This window comes from Chiloscyllium plagiosum, chromosome 15, assembly GCF_004010195.1.
Source record: "Chiloscyllium plagiosum isolate BGI_BamShark_2017 chromosome 15, ASM401019v2, whole genome shotgun sequence".
Taxonomy (NCBI): domain Eukaryota; kingdom Metazoa; phylum Chordata; class Chondrichthyes; order Orectolobiformes; family Hemiscylliidae; genus Chiloscyllium; species Chiloscyllium plagiosum.
This window is the reverse complement of record NC_057724.1, coordinates 21,716,475-21,735,017: the sequence shown is the minus strand read 5'-3', so window position 1 is coordinate 21,735,017 and position 18,543 is coordinate 21,716,475. Positions and strand designations below refer to the sequence as shown.

At 38.9% G+C, this 18,543-nt stretch overlaps 1 protein-coding gene across 6 annotated transcripts in view; it reads right to left on the bottom strand.

Annotated features, from left to right (window-relative positions):
* pcdh11 (protocadherin 11) overlaps positions 1 to 18,543 on the bottom strand; it is a 738,007-nt gene that overhangs the window by 263,966 nt on the left and 455,498 nt on the right. For 5 of the 6 annotated variants that reach the window (XM_043704504.1, XM_043704503.1, XM_043704505.1 and 2 more), the window contains exon 3: positions 16,984 to 17,179. The exons of the other annotated variant lie outside the window; for it this stretch is intronic. In XM_043704504.1, coding sequence (XP_043560439.1) covers positions 16,984 to 17,179 — 196 coding nt within the window. The remainder of the gene's footprint in view (positions 1 to 16,983; positions 17,180 to 18,543) is intronic. 6 annotated transcript variants of the gene reach the window in all.

Genomic DNA, 18,543 nt, shown 5'->3' with positions numbered 1-18,543 from the left:
TACTGGTCACCAAAGAACTTACTTCTACCATTCTATTCTATTCCAGAATATAATAAGTACAAAATCCAAAAAACTGGGTAAAAATGCAGGGACCAGCACCTTTCATTTACTGTACAACAAAATGTGACCTTAAACTGATGATTTAGCAATACAGACACAGCTCTTCAGTCCATCGAGCCTGCACTGATATTTTACTGATCCACATGTGACTTCTAATCTAATCACACTGGTCTTGTCATTCTCCACATCCTGCAGAACTCCTTTCACAAACATCTAGAATTGCACGTGGACATTCTTGCAGGTCTATATTATCAGTTCCTGAGACAGTCAGCAGGTAGACTGTTAAGGAAGTGTGTATCTTTATTTGGTTCTACTTATTTAAAGTAAAGGTAGATCCTTCAAGTATATTTTGACAAAACAATGACAGAATCTGTGAACGGATTGCTGGTTTACGAGTGTATATTTGGTTCAATTGGTCAAATTTCCATTACGCAGTCAGAAGACTGTGTTCAAGCTCTGTTCCACAATCTGAACACACAATTTAAACTAATACTCCAGCACATTACTAAGGTGGAGTGTGTGTGTGTTGGAGGGGGTTACCATTGTTGTGGGTACCATTATTCAGATGAAATATTAAATAGTGTTTCCAAATATATTTGGGTCATTAGGTATAAATAGGGATCTGTACACAAGTTCCAAAATGAGCAGGTACATTAGCCAATTTTTCTTCAAAAGCAGATCATTGGTCAACCAAATTCATTGTTGTCGACAGAATCTTGCACAACGTTGAGTGGATTATGCATCTGAAATATAACAATTAGCAAAGTAACTTATGAAAATATAGAATGCTGGGGCGGCACGGTGGCTCAGTGGTTAGCACCGCTGCCTCACAGCATGAGGGTTCTAGGTTTGATTTCAGCCTCGGGCGACAGTCTGTGTGGAGTTTACATGTTCTCCCCGTGTCTGTGTGGGCTTCCTCCAGGTGCTCCGGTTTCCTCCCACAATCCAAGGATGTGCAGGTCAGGTGAATTGGCCATGTAAATTGCCCATAGTGTTAGGTGCATTAGTCAGAAGGAAATGGGACTAGGTGGGTTACTCTTCAGAGGTTTGGTGTGGACTGGTTGGGCCGAAGGGCCTGTTTCCACACTGTAGGGAATCTAATCTAAAAAAAGTGAAGAGAAAATGTTATATTGGGTGGCATGGTGGCACAGTGGTTAGCACTGCTGTCTCACAGCGCCAGAGACCCGGGTTCAATTCCTGCCTCAGGCAACTGACTGTGTGGAGTTTGCACATTCTCCCCATGTCTGGGTGGGTTTCCTCCGGGTGCTCCGGTTTCCTCCCACAGTCCAAAGATGTGCAGGTCAGATGAATTGGCCATGCTAAATTGCCCGTAGTGTTAGGTGAAGGGGTAAATGTAGGGGTATGGGTGGGTTGCGCTTCGGCGGGTCAGTGTGGATTTGTTGGGCAGTAGGGCCTCTTTCCACACTAAGTAATCTAATCTAATCTAATATTTTTGAAGTATTAAATACCAATGCAAGCATTTCTTTCTTCTGATAAAAATCAAAGTGAGTTCCAGATTACAATTTCTATTTACTTTGCTGAGTTGAAAATGAGCACTTAAACAGTCATGCAATTGCAACCACAACATGTGCTGCATCACAAAACACCCGACTGAAAAAATGAATAGTCAGTAGATAGGCTAAAGGACTTTACACATCATTTACATTTTGTTATAACATTAATCAGACAGACTGCTGTGCCACTTTCATGTTCAGCACAAAGGCATTTAAAACACCAAATTTACACGCTGGCACACCAATGCCACAGCATGAGTTCCAACTGTGCATGCATGGTGCTGTCATTAAAGATCAATTCCTTAATATGCAGCAACTATTAGGCCATTGAGAATGGAAAGTATAAAAGGCAACTGGATTCTGGCTTCAAACTAGAACATGAGAAATTAATCTTCAGCAAAGTGTGATTTTGGTGTAATGAATCATAACAAAATGAATGGATTTGGTTGCAGAACCTTACTTGAAAGCTACATTCCATACTGTTTTCTATATTTAGTTTAATGCAATAATCTCAAAATGACATCTGAAAATGACATTTAAAAAGTTCAAGTAACGCTAAAAAGAAATTATTGGGAAATTATCTCCAGAATCCCCCCTTCTCACATTTTCTGGAATTCCTTAGTGAGTCTGGCTTCATGGATTGAGACACAAGAATGAGATTATTCTTACACAAGCTCCTAAATGAAAGCCAGCAGTGCATCTGAGTGAGTAGGTGTGTCCCACCATCTCCTTCCCTGACAGTCATACATGCACATGGGCGTCCTGTACAGTAAATGCTGATTTGTCTTCCCTAACCCAGGAACCCATACACTTACTGCTATCCTTGCTGGTCCTTCCATATTTATATCATTTGAAGCTTGAGTCAGATTTCTGCAATTATAGAGACACCTTGGAGTTTTAAAAATGGCAGGCAGGACATGAATTCAGAAAGGATCACCACCACCCTTGTCTCTGACAGATCTCATTTTTGCACGGAGGGGAAATGATTTATACACGAGTGAAACCAAACTCAGCAGGCTCATTTGAACTCAGTAGTGTGTTCAAACAGACCCTGTTGGCAATGCAACAAGAGCCTTAACACGCAGCATAACAGTAATGAATATATGGAAGAGATGTAAAGATTCGTGAAAGACAGATAACATCTAAAGAATTGTCAAGCTGTGAACTTAAATAATTTTCCAGTCTGTTTTTTAAATAAAGTACGGCTTGTTAAGTCAGTGAAATTTGGAAAAAAAAAACCATCGTAGATGTTTGTTGACATTATTCTAAGAGCTATCATTATCCAAGGTTGGTTGTTAACAACACCTTACAGTTAGTCAACGGAAGAAAGAGTTTATTAAAAGATTAGTTGTATTTGGTATGGGGTTATGAATATAATTCATAAATTCAGTTTTGGTGTGAGAATACTATATGTAGGTCTTCATTCTTAACATGCTACCTGAGATTTGCCCTTGGTAGTTGCTGGGTGGATGACATGGAGGGTATAAAGGATGATCCTTGGGGTTTGGGAGAAATGGGTTGGCATAGGAGCCTGGGGCATGAACTAGCATGGAGTCTGTAAAGAAACATGCGCGTCCCAAAGCAGACTTTTTACAAACCTGTCTCATCACTCAGCAGCCCATTAGCCCTCGAATCTGTATCCAGGATGGTAGGCCTGACTCCATCTTGAACCCACCACATTCCTTCAACCCTCACACCCAGCCTGCCCTCATCCCAAGTAGAAATTGGGCCTGGATGGGTTCAGCAAGCTGGCAGACTTCCCAAATTGTGATATCCACCTCAGGAGGAAAGGTCTGGCCCAGTGACTTCACTTTCTTGATCTGAAGGAAATAGCACAGGCAATCTGGTAACTCCTGCCAAATATTTGTGAAATGTGCCAAAATAGATTGGATTTTTATGACTGCTTCAATCACGATATTACTTTTCAATATGTTTTATTTATCCACAGTGTGTGCATAAGTATATTTAATTCAAACCATTTTTTACACTGATAATTAGAACAGGTAGAAAATGAAATAAGCAAGAGCAAGGGAATAGAAGGGTGATTTCAAACAAGCAACTGGTGCTCATGCAAACTGTAATATATCTGTACCTTTCGGACATGAAAGCTAGCATGAGTCTGGTTTAATATAAGCTTTCGTCAATTCGGGTTTCATAATTTGAGTGACAGAGCATTCTCAGAGCTTAGCTTCTCGGTTTTGAGCTTGTAATTTTTGAATGGAATGACAACTGTTTTCAATGCTGTCTTGAGAAAACTGCGTGTAACAAGTTAGGCAGCTAATTACTGTGAAAATAGATAACCTCTCGTTCAAGTTTACAAATGGACACCTGAGTTCCAGCCATCATTGCACACCAAATATACCGATGCCACCAAGACACACTACATAAGTTAATTAGCAAATGAGGAATAATCTTGAAACTCCAAAAAAAAAGAAAATTCCTGAAATGTTCAGCAAGCCAGGCCATATCACATGAAGAAGGAACACCAACAACCTGAAATGTTACCTCAGGTCTCTCCACAATTCTGCCTGACTAACTTAGTACTTCCAAAACTTTCTGCTTTTATTTCACATTTTCGGTATTAGTACTATTTTCCTTTTTCAATATCTTTTATTTATTTTAGTGGCAAATGTGACTATTTATCTGTTTACTTCAAGCAACTTTTAATTTGCATTAAATAGCCATCAGAATTTTGTGTGGCATAGCATCAATTGTGAAGAGGAACCTATGTGACAAAGATGAATTCTCCTCTCTCCCCTCAACAACTCAAGTTATTGTCAAGATTTTATAGTGGGACATGAACACTGATTGGTGGCATGTAAAAGTAGCACAGAGGTTGAATTTCAATCTTCGTCAATGATCAACATATCTATCACTGCTGAAGAGTAATTTACTTCTTGCAAGCTAGTAACACTGAGCAATAGCTTTGTGCCACAGACCGCAGTCATTGGAAACTGGATTCAGATAAACAAATTAATTCCCTTAAAAGTGGGGCTTTTCAACTTGTTAGACAGGGGAAACTTTATTTGAGGACTCAGACAATGAAGAATGACTTTCAAACCAATTTGACACATATTTTCCTCACAGATGTAATGATATAAAATTACTTATTTGGATGCAGATCTGTGGGAACAGAATTTTTTCAGTGAAGAAATGCGCATTGTTAATGGAACAGATGACAATGGTCTTTAGGGTAAGCAGAAAATGTGAGCTTGATACATAGAATTCTCAGCAATACTTTCACACTGAAAATAAGTTAAATCCAAAGTGAGACATGGCATTTTCCTTCAGATTGAGCCCGGACTTCTGATTGAGCATGTACTAACAGTTGAACTGTAGTGTATAATTGCTCATGGTTCTTATTTTGTAGCACGCTCAATCTAACAGAATTGGTTACAGTGTAAATTTAACATCGATCTCTTGAATTATTTTCTTTGACAAAAAAGATAATTTTGCTTTTCCGTACAAACAGCTCAACTCAGAATTTCAAAGGATTGTATTTATTCCACCAACTGCATCTTTTATTATTTCCAATCCAGCATGGAATTTTGACTCAATTAACTTCAGGGTCACATTATATTCACGAGTGCTTGTGATTTCAATTCAAACAAGGCAGCTTTATGCTGGATTAATCTAATAAATGTCACTTCGGTTTAACTATAAGTGTTAAGAGTGAAAACATGAATCTGACTAGCTAGTTTAAGGCACTTGGTCCAGGTTAGCTGTGTCTGCAGGTCAAACGGAGTACAGTGCACTCCACCTGTATCTAGCCTAATTAGATTAAGGATGGGAGATCAATTTGAATAGCCTGGGAAGTACCAATTAATTAAGTAAACTTGCGAGCTAATTACCAGCTATGCATTTCTTCAACAAGCTAGCACTGAATTGATGTTGGATAAACACAACAGGAACTTTGCAAGATTAGATTATTTAAATGGTTACTGTCATCTGATAAATGGTCTTGCAAGATCACTCAATGGATCAGTAACCCAAAGAAGGGTGCAATTCATTGGGCTGAGTACAGTTCCTAAGCCCATTTGTGGTTAGGTAAGAAATACATTGAAACCATCGAGAACTACATCAAATTCTGCCATCAAATGCTTGTTGTGTTTGCCGAGAGATTAATTGTTGGTATCATCAGCAGATGAAGACATTAACCCATTTGAAATAAATACAATAGAGGATGGAGAAATGTTATACAGATATGCTTGCACACCATCCAAAATTGAGAATTAGTAAAACTTTATCAATAGACTCAAAACATTGAGAGAAACCCAAAAAGGCTATTGAACTTGTAAACTCTAGATATTAATAAAATTCCTTCATTTGTATTGAATGGGAAAAGGAGCACACATGAAAGCCTAAAAATACAAAGTGATGTAAAAATATAAGCACAGCTGGAAAGGCCAGTGCTTATTGCTCATGACTAACTGTCCTTAAGAATATTAGTTGCTGCATTTCCTTTAACAATAAAAAAATACAAACTCACACTTCACTTTCACACTTCTTTATGTTTGCAGATTTTAGGAAGATTAAAGGAAAAACATTGTGGTATTTTATAATAAGCATTAGCTTTCTGAGGCATGATTGTAGAGTTGCACGATCCAAGTGATCTCTTAGCTCCTTTGCAGAATGATGGGCACATTTTCTCACTGGAGACCATTCACTACAGGCAGAACTGGCTCATGATCTTTACAAAGCAGTGATAATCACTGCCTGAGCTTAGGTTAAGATTAGCTCATGTACCAATATGGTTTGTATTAGATCAAAAGGTACAAGAAGAATGTGGGAACAGGGCACTAAGTTGGAAAATCAGCCATGATCATATTGAATGTGAAGCAGGACTTGAAGTGCTTAGTGATGTACTCCTGCTCCTATTTTCTATGTTTGTATTTTCCATGTTTGTACATGTTCAAAAGAGAGTCAATTTTTACAGGGGGCTCTGTTTCAAATTTTACACCAAATGTAATTGAGTTAAACTGCAGAATTTCCTTATTCAGTCTGGCCACAGTAGAGTCTAGACTTGTTTGATAACTGAAGGGCTGAATATATTGAATTAATTATATTTAAAGACTTGGGATCAATAAAATCCTGTATTGAATAATATATGTATGAAATCTGCACAGATTGTTCTGAAGGCCTTTTCTGTTTGTTTTAATAAACATTTACAGTGAAGCCCATTATAGTCAAAAAGAGTATGATACATTCTTCTACCTGGTGCTGTCAGTCATCACCATGTTTAGACCAAATTTCTTGCTCTCACACCGTGCTCCCTGTGTATCTCTTTTCTAAATCCTGTAATTGAGTCATCAATGCCTGAGGTGTAAATCTATTCAAAAAGCTAACAACTCTAAATTTATGATAGTTCTTTATTCAGCTGTATTGAGTGTTTTGCTGAGCTCCTAATCATTAGTAGTAGCAGTCTGCACCAAATGTTATGCCACATTTACATTTTAGCTTTTTTAGAAAAGGGACATTCACAATATCTCTCCTCCATCATTTTTCCCTAAATAATTTGTTGAGGTCTTCTTTCCCTCATTCCTGTGTGGAAGGGTATAAGAATATTCATGGTACCTTTCTCAAACTCTTTTAGTCTGAATCGAAGGAAGTCTTTCACCAGAGAACAGTGGTCATGATTAGAAAATTAAGCAAAACAATCAACAATTGTAAAAAAATCTTACAATGTTGTGAAGAAGTTGAGAGTGTAATTCAGTTTAACACTTCTGTGTGTTCCCAGAAATAAAGAAAAACATTGCAGTTAGTCAAAATATTATTCTATTTAGTCCTTTCTTGGTCTGTTCCACTTGGCTTTCAAAATCTTCTTATACAATTTAGATATAATTTATAAAGCTTGATCTTCTGCAAACTATACACTTGAGTTTACCAATAAATGCTATCCACGTCTGGGTTTCCAGAAATTATTACTGAGGGACTTCACTGGTCAAATTAGAGATACTATTATTAATGACTGCATTCCATTTCTCATTACCGAGCTAATTTATTACCCAATTTACAACTTCCTCCCTGATCCCATGAGTTTTAATTTTAGCAGTAGCTCTTATGTGGAGAACCTTGTGATATCACTGTATGCAATAGGAATCACATTATATTCGACTAACCCATTTCTATCTACAAAGACTGCCATTAAATTTGCTTGCCATAATCTGCCTTTCATATATGGATATAAGCTTCAATTTATTGGGGTTACTCTTTCAGGGTGTTCTGGAATTACTTCCTTTGGAAAAGACCCCAATGTTTTATTCTAATAAAGGGGTCAAGTTAATATGCCTCTTGTTGCTAGGACCATGATTCTGACCTTGTGAAAGGACTGAAGTCTGCTCATACAGTCAAAATGAACAACTGAAATATGTGGAAACATGGCCAAATGTTGTAAGGTGCTTTTACTAGTTGTATAATAGCTATTGTGCTTGCATGACCTGCAGGGCTAACTTATCAGAGCTGCAATCCCCATAATAACATGTAATAGTGTGTCCTCTATTTTGAAATGTAATTTGTCCAAAACCTAGTAATATTGCCACTTCAACTCACCCCTGTCCCCACCAGCCCAATACTCAAATACAAGGCATGCCCAAGTGAGGTCTCCATTCTTGTTCAGAATAGATTTCCTGTTAACTAATCACACAAATGCACTGAAAGTAATCACATAACAGATGATGATTGCACCTTCCCTATTGAAGGGAAAAGGAACAAAGGTACACCGATTGCGAAAAAAAGAATAAATGGAATTTCAAGATAGAACTACTGAGTTATCAGAAAACGTTACTGAATTCCCAACCAGAAGATTGCGTCCCTGTCTCTCTCTGCTGTTGGAATGAAATGTGTTTTGTAAATGTGACCAATTCTTGCTGATGGCGTGGGTTAAAGCAAACATGTTACAACACGAGTGTGAAGCGCTTCATGGGGTGATGAGAAATTGGTAGGGCCAATCTTGCTGTAGAATTTCTCACATTTCAACAGTAAATTGACATCAGAAATTAGTTAAATGGCTTAATGAACATTTATTTTGCTTTCAGCAAACTTCAGCAAAGAAACAGATTATCTAGAGCCTCTGCCATGTGTGAATTGGCTGCCATGTTTCTCCAGATTGCAACAATGCTGACACTTTTAAAAAGTATTGAATTGATTCCGACACACTAGAGTCTGACTGGGACTATAGAAATCAAAGATATTTCTTCCAAATGAAACAAACAAAGTGGCAATATTACTAGGTTTTGGACTTGTTACCAAACACAATCTTCAAAATTTTGGCCAAACATATTTTTAAGCCCATTCCAATTTGGAACTGGCCTACATAACCGCAGAGAAAGTTTTCCGATGCCAGAGGAAAAGGTTCCTTGAAATCGCAATTTTCAAAACAAATTGAAAATACTGGAAATATTAAATGGTCAGGCAGAGTTTCCAGAGAGTGCAATTAAATAGCTGTTTATGCTTGATGACATTTCACATGTGCTCCTGCCAGTGCTTGTCTAATCTGTTGGGTTGTTCCAACATTTTCTAACATCTAAAGTATTTTGCTTTGAAGTACTTACTATTTGTTTCATGTCTAAACATTATTTGAATTACTTGAACTAGAATTCATTGTAACATTCAAAATACACAGGGAGCAGAATGGCATTACACTGCCAAAATGAATGAACAACTCATTCATGGGGTGACTGGAGAAAAGTCACCCCCCTCCCCATGACGAGAATGGAAAGAAATGGTAGGAAGCTTCTCCACCAATCCCAGGCTGGTTCTCTCTCACACCTGTTGCCAATATCTCATCATGAGCTTATCATGAGCAGCAAATATGGGAAAGAAGCAGTCTGCCATTGGTGCAGTGGGTTTAATGGTAGCAGTTGGCAAGGCCAGGGAATGGTGGGTGTGAAGAGAAGTAAGACTGCCAGGCTAAGGACCCAGGTCAGTGGGACTAAGATGCAAAGCGTGAGGCTGGGGCCGGAGACCCATGCAATCAGGCTAAGGGATGCTGCTTGGGAACTGATGGGGATCTGATGTAAGATGGAGAGGAGCTGCAAAGGAGACAGAAGGACTGCAAAGGGGACAGAGAGACTGGAAACAAGAGTGCAGTCTGAAAATTTCAGTTGGGAAGGGACAGGAGCTGAGAAGTGACAGAGAATCCACTAAGAGTAGAAGAGATTTGCAGATGGAAAAGGTGTGACGAATGAGAGCCTGCTGTAAAGGATAGAAAAAGATTTTTTAAATTTCAGAAGAAAAGTCAGCCAACTGGAAACAGGAAAACTGAGGTAACAAGATCTGTGCGAATTAATGCAAAGTCTCATGCTTAAAATTGCAGAAGCTCAGGGACTACTTATTGGGAGAAAAATGTAATGGATACAACATGAAGAACAGTGCATCAATTGTATAATTTAATATTAAATTGTTCTGTTTTGTAAATATTTGCATTTGTATGCATTCACGTCTCAAAGCTGCTTACATACAACTAGCTTTCGGAGCGCTGCTCCTTCATCAGAAAGCTAGTGTGCTTCCAATTAAACCTGTTGGACTATAACCTGGTGCTGTGTGATTTTTAACTTTATATACCCCAGTCCAACACCAGCACCTCCAAAACATACATACAATTACTTGAGGTTTAGTGGAGGTTTTGTAGACAAGCATACAAAAATCTTGCTGCAACCTAGCCAGTATGTTGAAAGCATTTTTTGTGTCACTTATGTATTTGTTTGTCAATGTTGTTGTTTAAAGATGCCTTTGTTGCTAATGTATGTCTGCTTTCTTTTGTTAGGAGATCAATGCATTGTTTTCTGTGCTGTGGCTTTAAGTTAAACGGAGTAGTGATGGTTATTGGGGATAAGCACAAATTCTCCTAGTACTGTTTCCAGTATGTTCAATTCCCAACACAAATACAAAAAGGTATTGTTACTAAGTGACTGCATCATCTCATGAAGGAGGCAACTCCTGCTGCTCTCCTTTTTTTTTTACAGCAGAGAGTGGCAGGAGCTGGGTGGAAGTGAGGTCAGGAGAGGGAATCTGTTGGGAAGGCAAGTGATTGCTATTCAAGTCGATGTGTACAACTTATCAAAAAGACAGGGAGGTGGGCAGAGGGGGGCAGGGTTGCCTTGTTAGTTAAGAATGGAATTAAATCTATGGCACTGAATGACAGAGGGTCAGATGATGTGGAATCTGTGTGGTGGAGGTGAGGAACCACAAAGTAAAAAAAAACACAATGGGTCTTATGTACAGATCTCCCAACAGTGGTCAGGACCAGGGGCGCAAAATGTACTGGGAAATAGATAGGGCATCTCAGAAAGGCAAGGTCACGGTGATCATGGGGGACTTCAATATGCAGGTGAACTGGATGAATAATGTTGCCAGTGGATCCAAAGAAAGGGAATTCATGCAAAACTTACAGGGTGGCATTTTGGAACAGCTTGTGGATGGAGCCCACAAGGGAGCAGGCCATTCTGGACTTAGTGCTATGTAATGAGCTAGACTTTACAAAAGATCTTAAAGTCAGGGAACACTTAGGAGGCAGTGATCATAATATGGTAGAGTTCAGTCTGCAGTTTGAAAGAGAGAAGGCAAATCAGATGTAATGGTGTTATAGTTAAAATAAAGGTAATTACAGGGGCATGAAAGAGGAACTGGTGAACATCAACTGAAGCAGAGCCTAGCAGAGAAGACAGTAGAGCAACAATGGCAAGAGTTTCTGGGTGTAATTGAGGACACAGGACAGAAGTTTATCCCAAAGAAAAGAAAGATTATCCAAGGGGGTGGGGGTGGTGGAATTAGACAGCCATGGCTGACAAACGAAGTCAGGAAATGTCTCAAAGAGAAAGAGAGAGCCTATAAAGTGGCTAAGGGCATTAGGAAATCAGAAGATTGGGAAGGCTACAAAAACAAACTGAGGATAACAAAGAGAGCAATAAGGAAAGGGAGGATAAAATATGAAGGTAGGCTGGTCAGTAATATTATAAATGATAGTAAAAGTTTCTTTGAATACATAAGAAACAAACGAGAGGCAAAAGTAGACATTAGGCTGCTCCAAACTGATGCTAGAAGGCTAGTGCTGGGAGATGAGGAAATAGCTTAAGAACTTAATTAATACTTTGCATCGGTCATCACAGTGGAAGACATGAGTAATATCCCAACAATTAAGGAGAGTCAGGGGGCAGAGTTGAGTATGGTAGCCATTACAAAAGAGAAAAGCTAAAAGGTCTAAAAATTGATAAATCTCCTGGCCCCAGTGGACAACATCGTAGAGTTCTGAGGGAGGTGGCTGAGGAAATAACGGAGGTGTTGGTTGTGATCTTTCAAAAATCACTGGAGTCAGGGAAAGTCCTAGATGATTGGAAAATCATTGTTATAACCCCATTGTTCAAGAAAGGATCAAGGCAAAAGATGGAAAATTGTAGGCCGATTAGCCTAACCTCGGTTGTTGGTAAAGTTCTAGAATCCATAGTTAAGGATGAGATTTCTAAATTCTTGAAAGTGCAGGATTGGATTAGAACAAGTCAGCATGGATTTAGTAAGGGAAGGTTGTGCCTGACAAACCTGTTAGAATTCTTTGAAGAGGTAACAAGTACGTTAGACCAGGGAAACCCAGTGGATGCTATCTATCTCAACTTCAAAAGGGCCTTTGATAAGGTGCCTCACAGGAGGCTGTTGAGTAAAGTGAGGGCCCATGGTGTTCGAGCTGAGCTACTGGCATGGATTGAGGATTGTCTGTCTGACAGAACATAGAAAGTTGAGATAAAATGTTCTTTATTGGAATGGCAGCTAGTGACAGGTGTGTCCCTCAGGGTTCAGTGATGGGGCTGCAGCTGTTCACTTTGCATATTAATGATCTGGATGAAGGGACTGGGCATTCTGGTGATGTTTGCCCATGATATGAAGTTAGGTAGACGGGCAGGTGGTATTGAGAAGGTGGGGAGGCTGGAGAAAGATTTAGACAGTTTAGGAGAGTGATCCAGGAAATAGCTGATGAAATTCAACGTGAGCAAATGCTCGGTCTTACACTTTGGAAAAAAGAATACAGGCATGGACTATTTTCTAAACGGTGAGAAAATTCATAAAGCCAAATTACAAAGGGATCTGGGAGTGCTAGTTCAGGATTCTCTAAAGGTTAACTTGTAGTTGAGTCTGTAATTAGGAAAGCGAATGTAATGCTGTCATTTATCTCAAGAGTGTTGGAATATAAAAGCAGCAATGTGCTTCTGAGACTTTCTAAAGCTCTAGTTCAGCTCTATGTGGAATACTGTGTCCAATTTTGGGCCCCACACCTCAGGAAGGACATACTGGTATTGGAGCATGTCCAGTGGAGATTCACACGGATGATCCCTGGAATGGTAGGCCTAACATACAATGAACAGCTGAGGATCCTGCAATTGTATTCATTAGAGTTTAAAAGGTTGAGGGAGATCTAATAGAAACTTACAATTTAGTGCATGGCTTAGAAAGGGTGGATGTTGGGAAGTTGTTTCCATTAGACGGGGAGACTAGGACCCGTGGGCACAGCCTTAGAATTAGAGGGGGTCAATATAGAATGGAAATGAGACATTTCTTCAGCCAGAAAAGTGGTGGGCCTGTGGAATTCACTGCTAAGGAGCGCAGTGGAGGCTGGGACATTAAATGTCTTCAAGGCAGAGATTGATAAATTCTTAATCTTGCGAGGAATTAAGGGCTATGGGGAGAGTGCTCGTAAGTGGAGTTGAAACGCCTATCAGTCATGATTAAATGGCGGAGTGGACTCAATGGGTTGAATGGCCTTACTTCTACTCCTATGTCTTATGGTCTTAATGAGACTGAAAAGTGAGCTCCTGTAAACCAAAAACTAACCCCTAAAAATCAAAAAGTTGCCATTTGGAAATCTTAACAGTAGCTCTCAAAGAAAAGTTAGACCCTTTTTACTTTTCACTTCATGGAAACACACACAGAATGGTTTTAATGTTAAATGGCTTGCAGTGTGTAATTTCTGAGTAGGGAAAGAAAATGTAAATCTAATTTTTTTTTAGTAAATGTTTGATGTAACCACATAGGGGTATAGGAAGTAAACAGGCTGGTGGGATTATTCTTGCATTGTACGAAAAAAGAGACAACATGGGCATCGTAGTCAAAACAGAAACTTCCTCTGTTGTTTTACCTTCTGTTGCTCAGTGAGTGTTTTTATTAAAATTGATAACTTTTCACATGGCGTTCATCATCTATCCCTAATTTCCCTCAAGAAGATGTGGTGAGCTAACTTCTTGTATGTGGTGGATTTGTACTGTTATCATGCAATATTGGCACAACGAGAGATAATTTGATTTTTTCCCATCAATGCAGATTCCCTAAACCCTGATATATGCAAATATCTGAGGACATGCATTTTATACAGCATGATCAGGAATGTTCTTGTTGGACTTTTGGCAGGGTAGCCCCTTCCTTGGTACTGGATATTTTAGCTGGATACTTACTGGTTACGATTTCACAAATATGCCTGCATTAGTGAGGTCCCCTAGACCAATGAACGGTGTGGTGTTTTCAATCCATTGAATGAGAATAGATAGGTAGGCCCAGACTCGATGGTCTGAAGGGCCTCTTCTGTGATGGATGACTGTGAGTGTATGTTTTTTTCATCAAAACAAGTTTTCCACCCAGGAATCTCCCAATGGAAAGGCTTGGTTCCCTGTCAGGCAGTAACACCCTAGCACTGATTGCCACTTTGGACCAGGTACAGCAAACATTGTTTTAACTGGCACCTTGTTAACCAGGAAAAATTATTTATCTCAAATATCATGATCTGCTGTGATGTCTGAGTATTTAAGTTGTAAATAATGGATAACAGTGATATGTATATCTCCTGAATTACATTTCTATTATTTACTGTGTGTTTTTATATTGATTTTATGAGGTGTGTTGATGTTTATACATTTAGATTTTTTGAGGGGGGTTGTGGTCTTGAAGCTTTACTTGGTCAGGATTTACTACAGTTATGCGTACCTCATGATTATCTGAAATATTTGATCAACCAGCACACACCTGGTCCCACAGGTGCCAGCTAATAAAAGGTTTGCTCTGGGTTTCCTGCTGTTTGGAGATTGTGAGGTGGCATGAGATCATAGACATTCAAGGGCAGAAACTGGTGAAGTGGTCAGTGATCATGAAAGGGTTCATGACATCCAGTGATACTGTGGAGTTTTCATTCACAAATAGGTGGAAGTCTGGTCACAGTGGAAAGCAAGTTTGTTTAAAGGTCCTGTCCTCCTATACAACACATACAGTGCTTTGATTAAAGATCATGGATGTTAGAATGAGATAGATGTTATAAAGAACTTCCCATATTATTATAGAAAATAAAATCAAACAGTGGAGAAGCTAAGGATCAGTTGTCTGCCACAGACAAATGATCAGCATCACGTACTTTAAACAAGAGTGTGTTATCCGTAGCAACACTCTTTTTTTCTCCAGTTTTCTGGCCATTTCACCTCTATTCTTTGTGAATTGACAGTTACATTTATACAAGGATTACACAACTACATGATTTCACCTCCGAGGCTGGTTCTCATGTGTGAATCTGGACAGTAAATGTTGAGGAAATAAAGAAATCCTAATTCTGATCTCATCTGGGAAAGGAAATTGTTGCCTTTGCCAACTTGCATGATAAAAGATTATTTTCATATATTTGTGAAGACAGGAATTTCATTTCCTTCACATTCACACAAACAATCACTTCTCCATCGAGCCGTTGTACAGTGATTAAGAGAAGCAGGAAACCTAGCTTGTTTCTCCCTCCAGTAGCCTCAAGATACTGAAGCCTGTAGTACACTCACTGCTACCTTGGAACAAATCAATTAAATTCAGCAGAGCCCAGTGCTCAAGCTTGAGATTGCCCTGATCAGGGAGGACTCAGCACCAAATTGTGTATTATCAATACATATTGAGCTTCAACTCTACTGTTGTATAAAATTCTGGGAACATTTCCTGAGAAAATTCTCTCCCACTTGCAAAAAATAAAATAATTACAATTCAGTCATGAAAGTGGCCCTTTATTTCCTTATGCAGTTTCACATTAAATTATTTTCTCATTTAACTGACTGGTTCATTATTGATTTGACAGCAACTATCTTGAAGCTATCGATTTTGGAATTTGCATTAACTTCATATCAGTAATTTCAAATCATTTAATAATGGTGAACAAGGAGAAACCAATATAAGTATAGTTAATGTGTGCTGTTTGGGTACAAGGAAATAGTTTTCCCTTTGGATTAGATAAAAGTAAAAAGGGTGGATGTGTTGGGATCAAAGGATTCCATACACATAGGTCCTTTCCTACTACTTGTCATATCAATTTCCCTAAAAGAGATGATGTTACAACCACACTTGGCCTCCAGGGTCATGTTATTTAAAAAGTTATGCTTCCTCCTCTCCGATTCAGTTCAAATTCCTACTGTTCAGTGAAAACGAGAGGCAAGGTAGAAACAGGAAGAGATGGAAAATCAGCAGAGGGAAGATTGTAATCAGGAGATGTCACTTACATATCTCAGCAGTGTGGAAGCAGGGCAATGTATCTATGCAGGTCATTGTGCTATAACGTACATTTCATGAACGCAAATTCGCTGTAACACAATTGACAATTTGGGGATGTTGTTCCTAAAACAACAACTTTTAAAACGTGTGTTCGCTGTAATGCAATTACATCACCAACACTTTAAGCGTTATTTCCAAAGCGCAATTTTTCTATACAAGAACACAACCATCATGTTATAGAAGAACTACCTGTACTGGCCAGAATGAGAAAGAGCGGAATAAAGAAGTGGGAAATATAGCTGTGGATGACAAACTAACTTTGTAATGTTAAAACTCTAACGTGAAGACTGCGGAAAGTTTGTTCTATAGGTAGGCTATTATTTAGGTTGCCACAGACACAAATATATGGGAAGTGTGAGAGGGTTAATAAAACTATATTCAATTCAATGCTGCAGGTTGATTTTAAAAAAAGACAAAAATAACAAATTTTCAGAGACCCGGCAAAGAGCAAGGGCAGTCAAATTGACTGGGTAACTTTTTAAATAGCTAGTATAGACACAAGGGGACTCTAGTTTCCAGCTGTGTTTCATAACTCTATGATTCTAAAATAGTGGTGCAAATTGAAATATAGGTCAGTCAGCCCCTGTTGCATATTTTTCAGACCTGTAAGTGTCTGCAGACAATTGCTAACTACTATTCATGATTAATTAAAACGTATCTATAACCATCATACTCCTGTAACAAATTATTTCAAATTACCAGCCTATTCTACTGTTGTCATATTGTCAACTCCTTTAACAAATTATTCAGTAGTTCTGTATCTGTGCAGTTAGCTATGTGGGTCAGAGCTACTTCTAATACTGTTCAATTAGGGCATATAATTACTTCAGGTAATTTGCCTCAAACACAGGAAATCACTTACTGGATTCGGGGTCTGAGTTGCCATCACCTTCAGTCCTGCTAGGGGATGTTTGCTCATAGTATTCCTCCTGTGGGAAGCCAAGGGGCAGAGGGTGTGATGTGCTGGCACTGCTGTTGGGTTCATGGTCACCCAAGCCACTATCGCTGCAACTTTCCTGAGAGCCATCAGGAAGGTGGAACGTGACCCTTCGTTGTGACTGGAAGAGAAGGAAAGAAGCACACTTATTATTTTGTCACCTTCTAAGAGATAAGTCACTTTTGTTTTAAAGCTCGAAATTCTATTTTTGTTTGTTTCCTCTAATTACCTCACCAGCCGTTTTGAAGGCACTAATTTTTGTTGGCTTCAAGCATTGTTAATACTCCTAGTTCAAGCAGCCATGCTTCCTATGTAAATATTGAATGTTCATAGGCCATCCAGGCATGAAGGACGTCACAGCTGAGCCGAGTTTGGATCTCCCCAGTTACCACAAAACAAAGTTTCCAACAGCAGCTACCTGATAATAATCAGCTGTTTCCATTCCATTACCTAGAGTATTCTGATCAGTTGAAAGCAGCTACATTTGTATGCACTGCCAATTAAACTTGGGAAATCTAATTGACTCAATTCTGTAATGGGCCCTTACCAATAAGCTATCACAGATGCCTTTTATCTTTGCTCGCTAACTTGAAAAGCAAATACAGTTGTAAGACTGGGTTGGATTGGCCAAGTCATATCCTACTTATCTTGGAGATGCTTAAAAATATTTTTGAAATGATCACATTCTAAAGAAAGCTAATCAAAAGATTTAAATGAACAACTTTAAATTGTGTGCATAGTTACATATGTATTAATACAAACTTTTGAAAACACAGCTTGTTTATTTGTTTTAATTATATTCACTAGCTTCCATTTTGGTTAAAACACAATATTTGTTCAGAAAAATGGTAATTTGTAAAGTATTCTCCATTTTCCACAATCATGCCCCAGAGTGTAAGGTAAATTGCAGGACTTTGAAGAAATGGCAGGTGTGCGAGACTAATTGCATTGTTCTTCCAAAAGCAAAGTAGGCAGGTCAGGCTGAAAGGCTTCCTATTGTGCTCCATGGATCTTTGAGGGGAAAATCCATTCATATAGCACCACTGGTAGAGTTACAAAGTTAAAAATCACACAACACCAGGTTATAGTCCAACAGGTTTAATTGGAAGCACACTAGCTTTCGGAGCGACGTTCCTTCATTAGGTGATAGCGGAGGGCTCGAGCGTAACACAGAATTTATAGCAAAAATTTGCAGTGTGATGTAACTGAAATTATACATTGAAAAGTTGATTGTCTATTAAACCTTTCAGCTGTTAGAATACAGTGATAGTTTCATTTCTTTCATGTGTAATTCACAAAACCTTTTTTTAAAAGTTGCATACTCGGGTTAGCTGTTAACAATGGTGATAGCTAGACAATTTGTTGAAGGCTCTGGATTAGTGGTGCTGGAAGAGCACAGCAGTTCAGGCAGCATCCAAGGAGCTTCGAAATCGACGTTTCGGGCAAAAGCCCTTCATCAGGAATAAAGGCAGTGAGCCTGAAGCG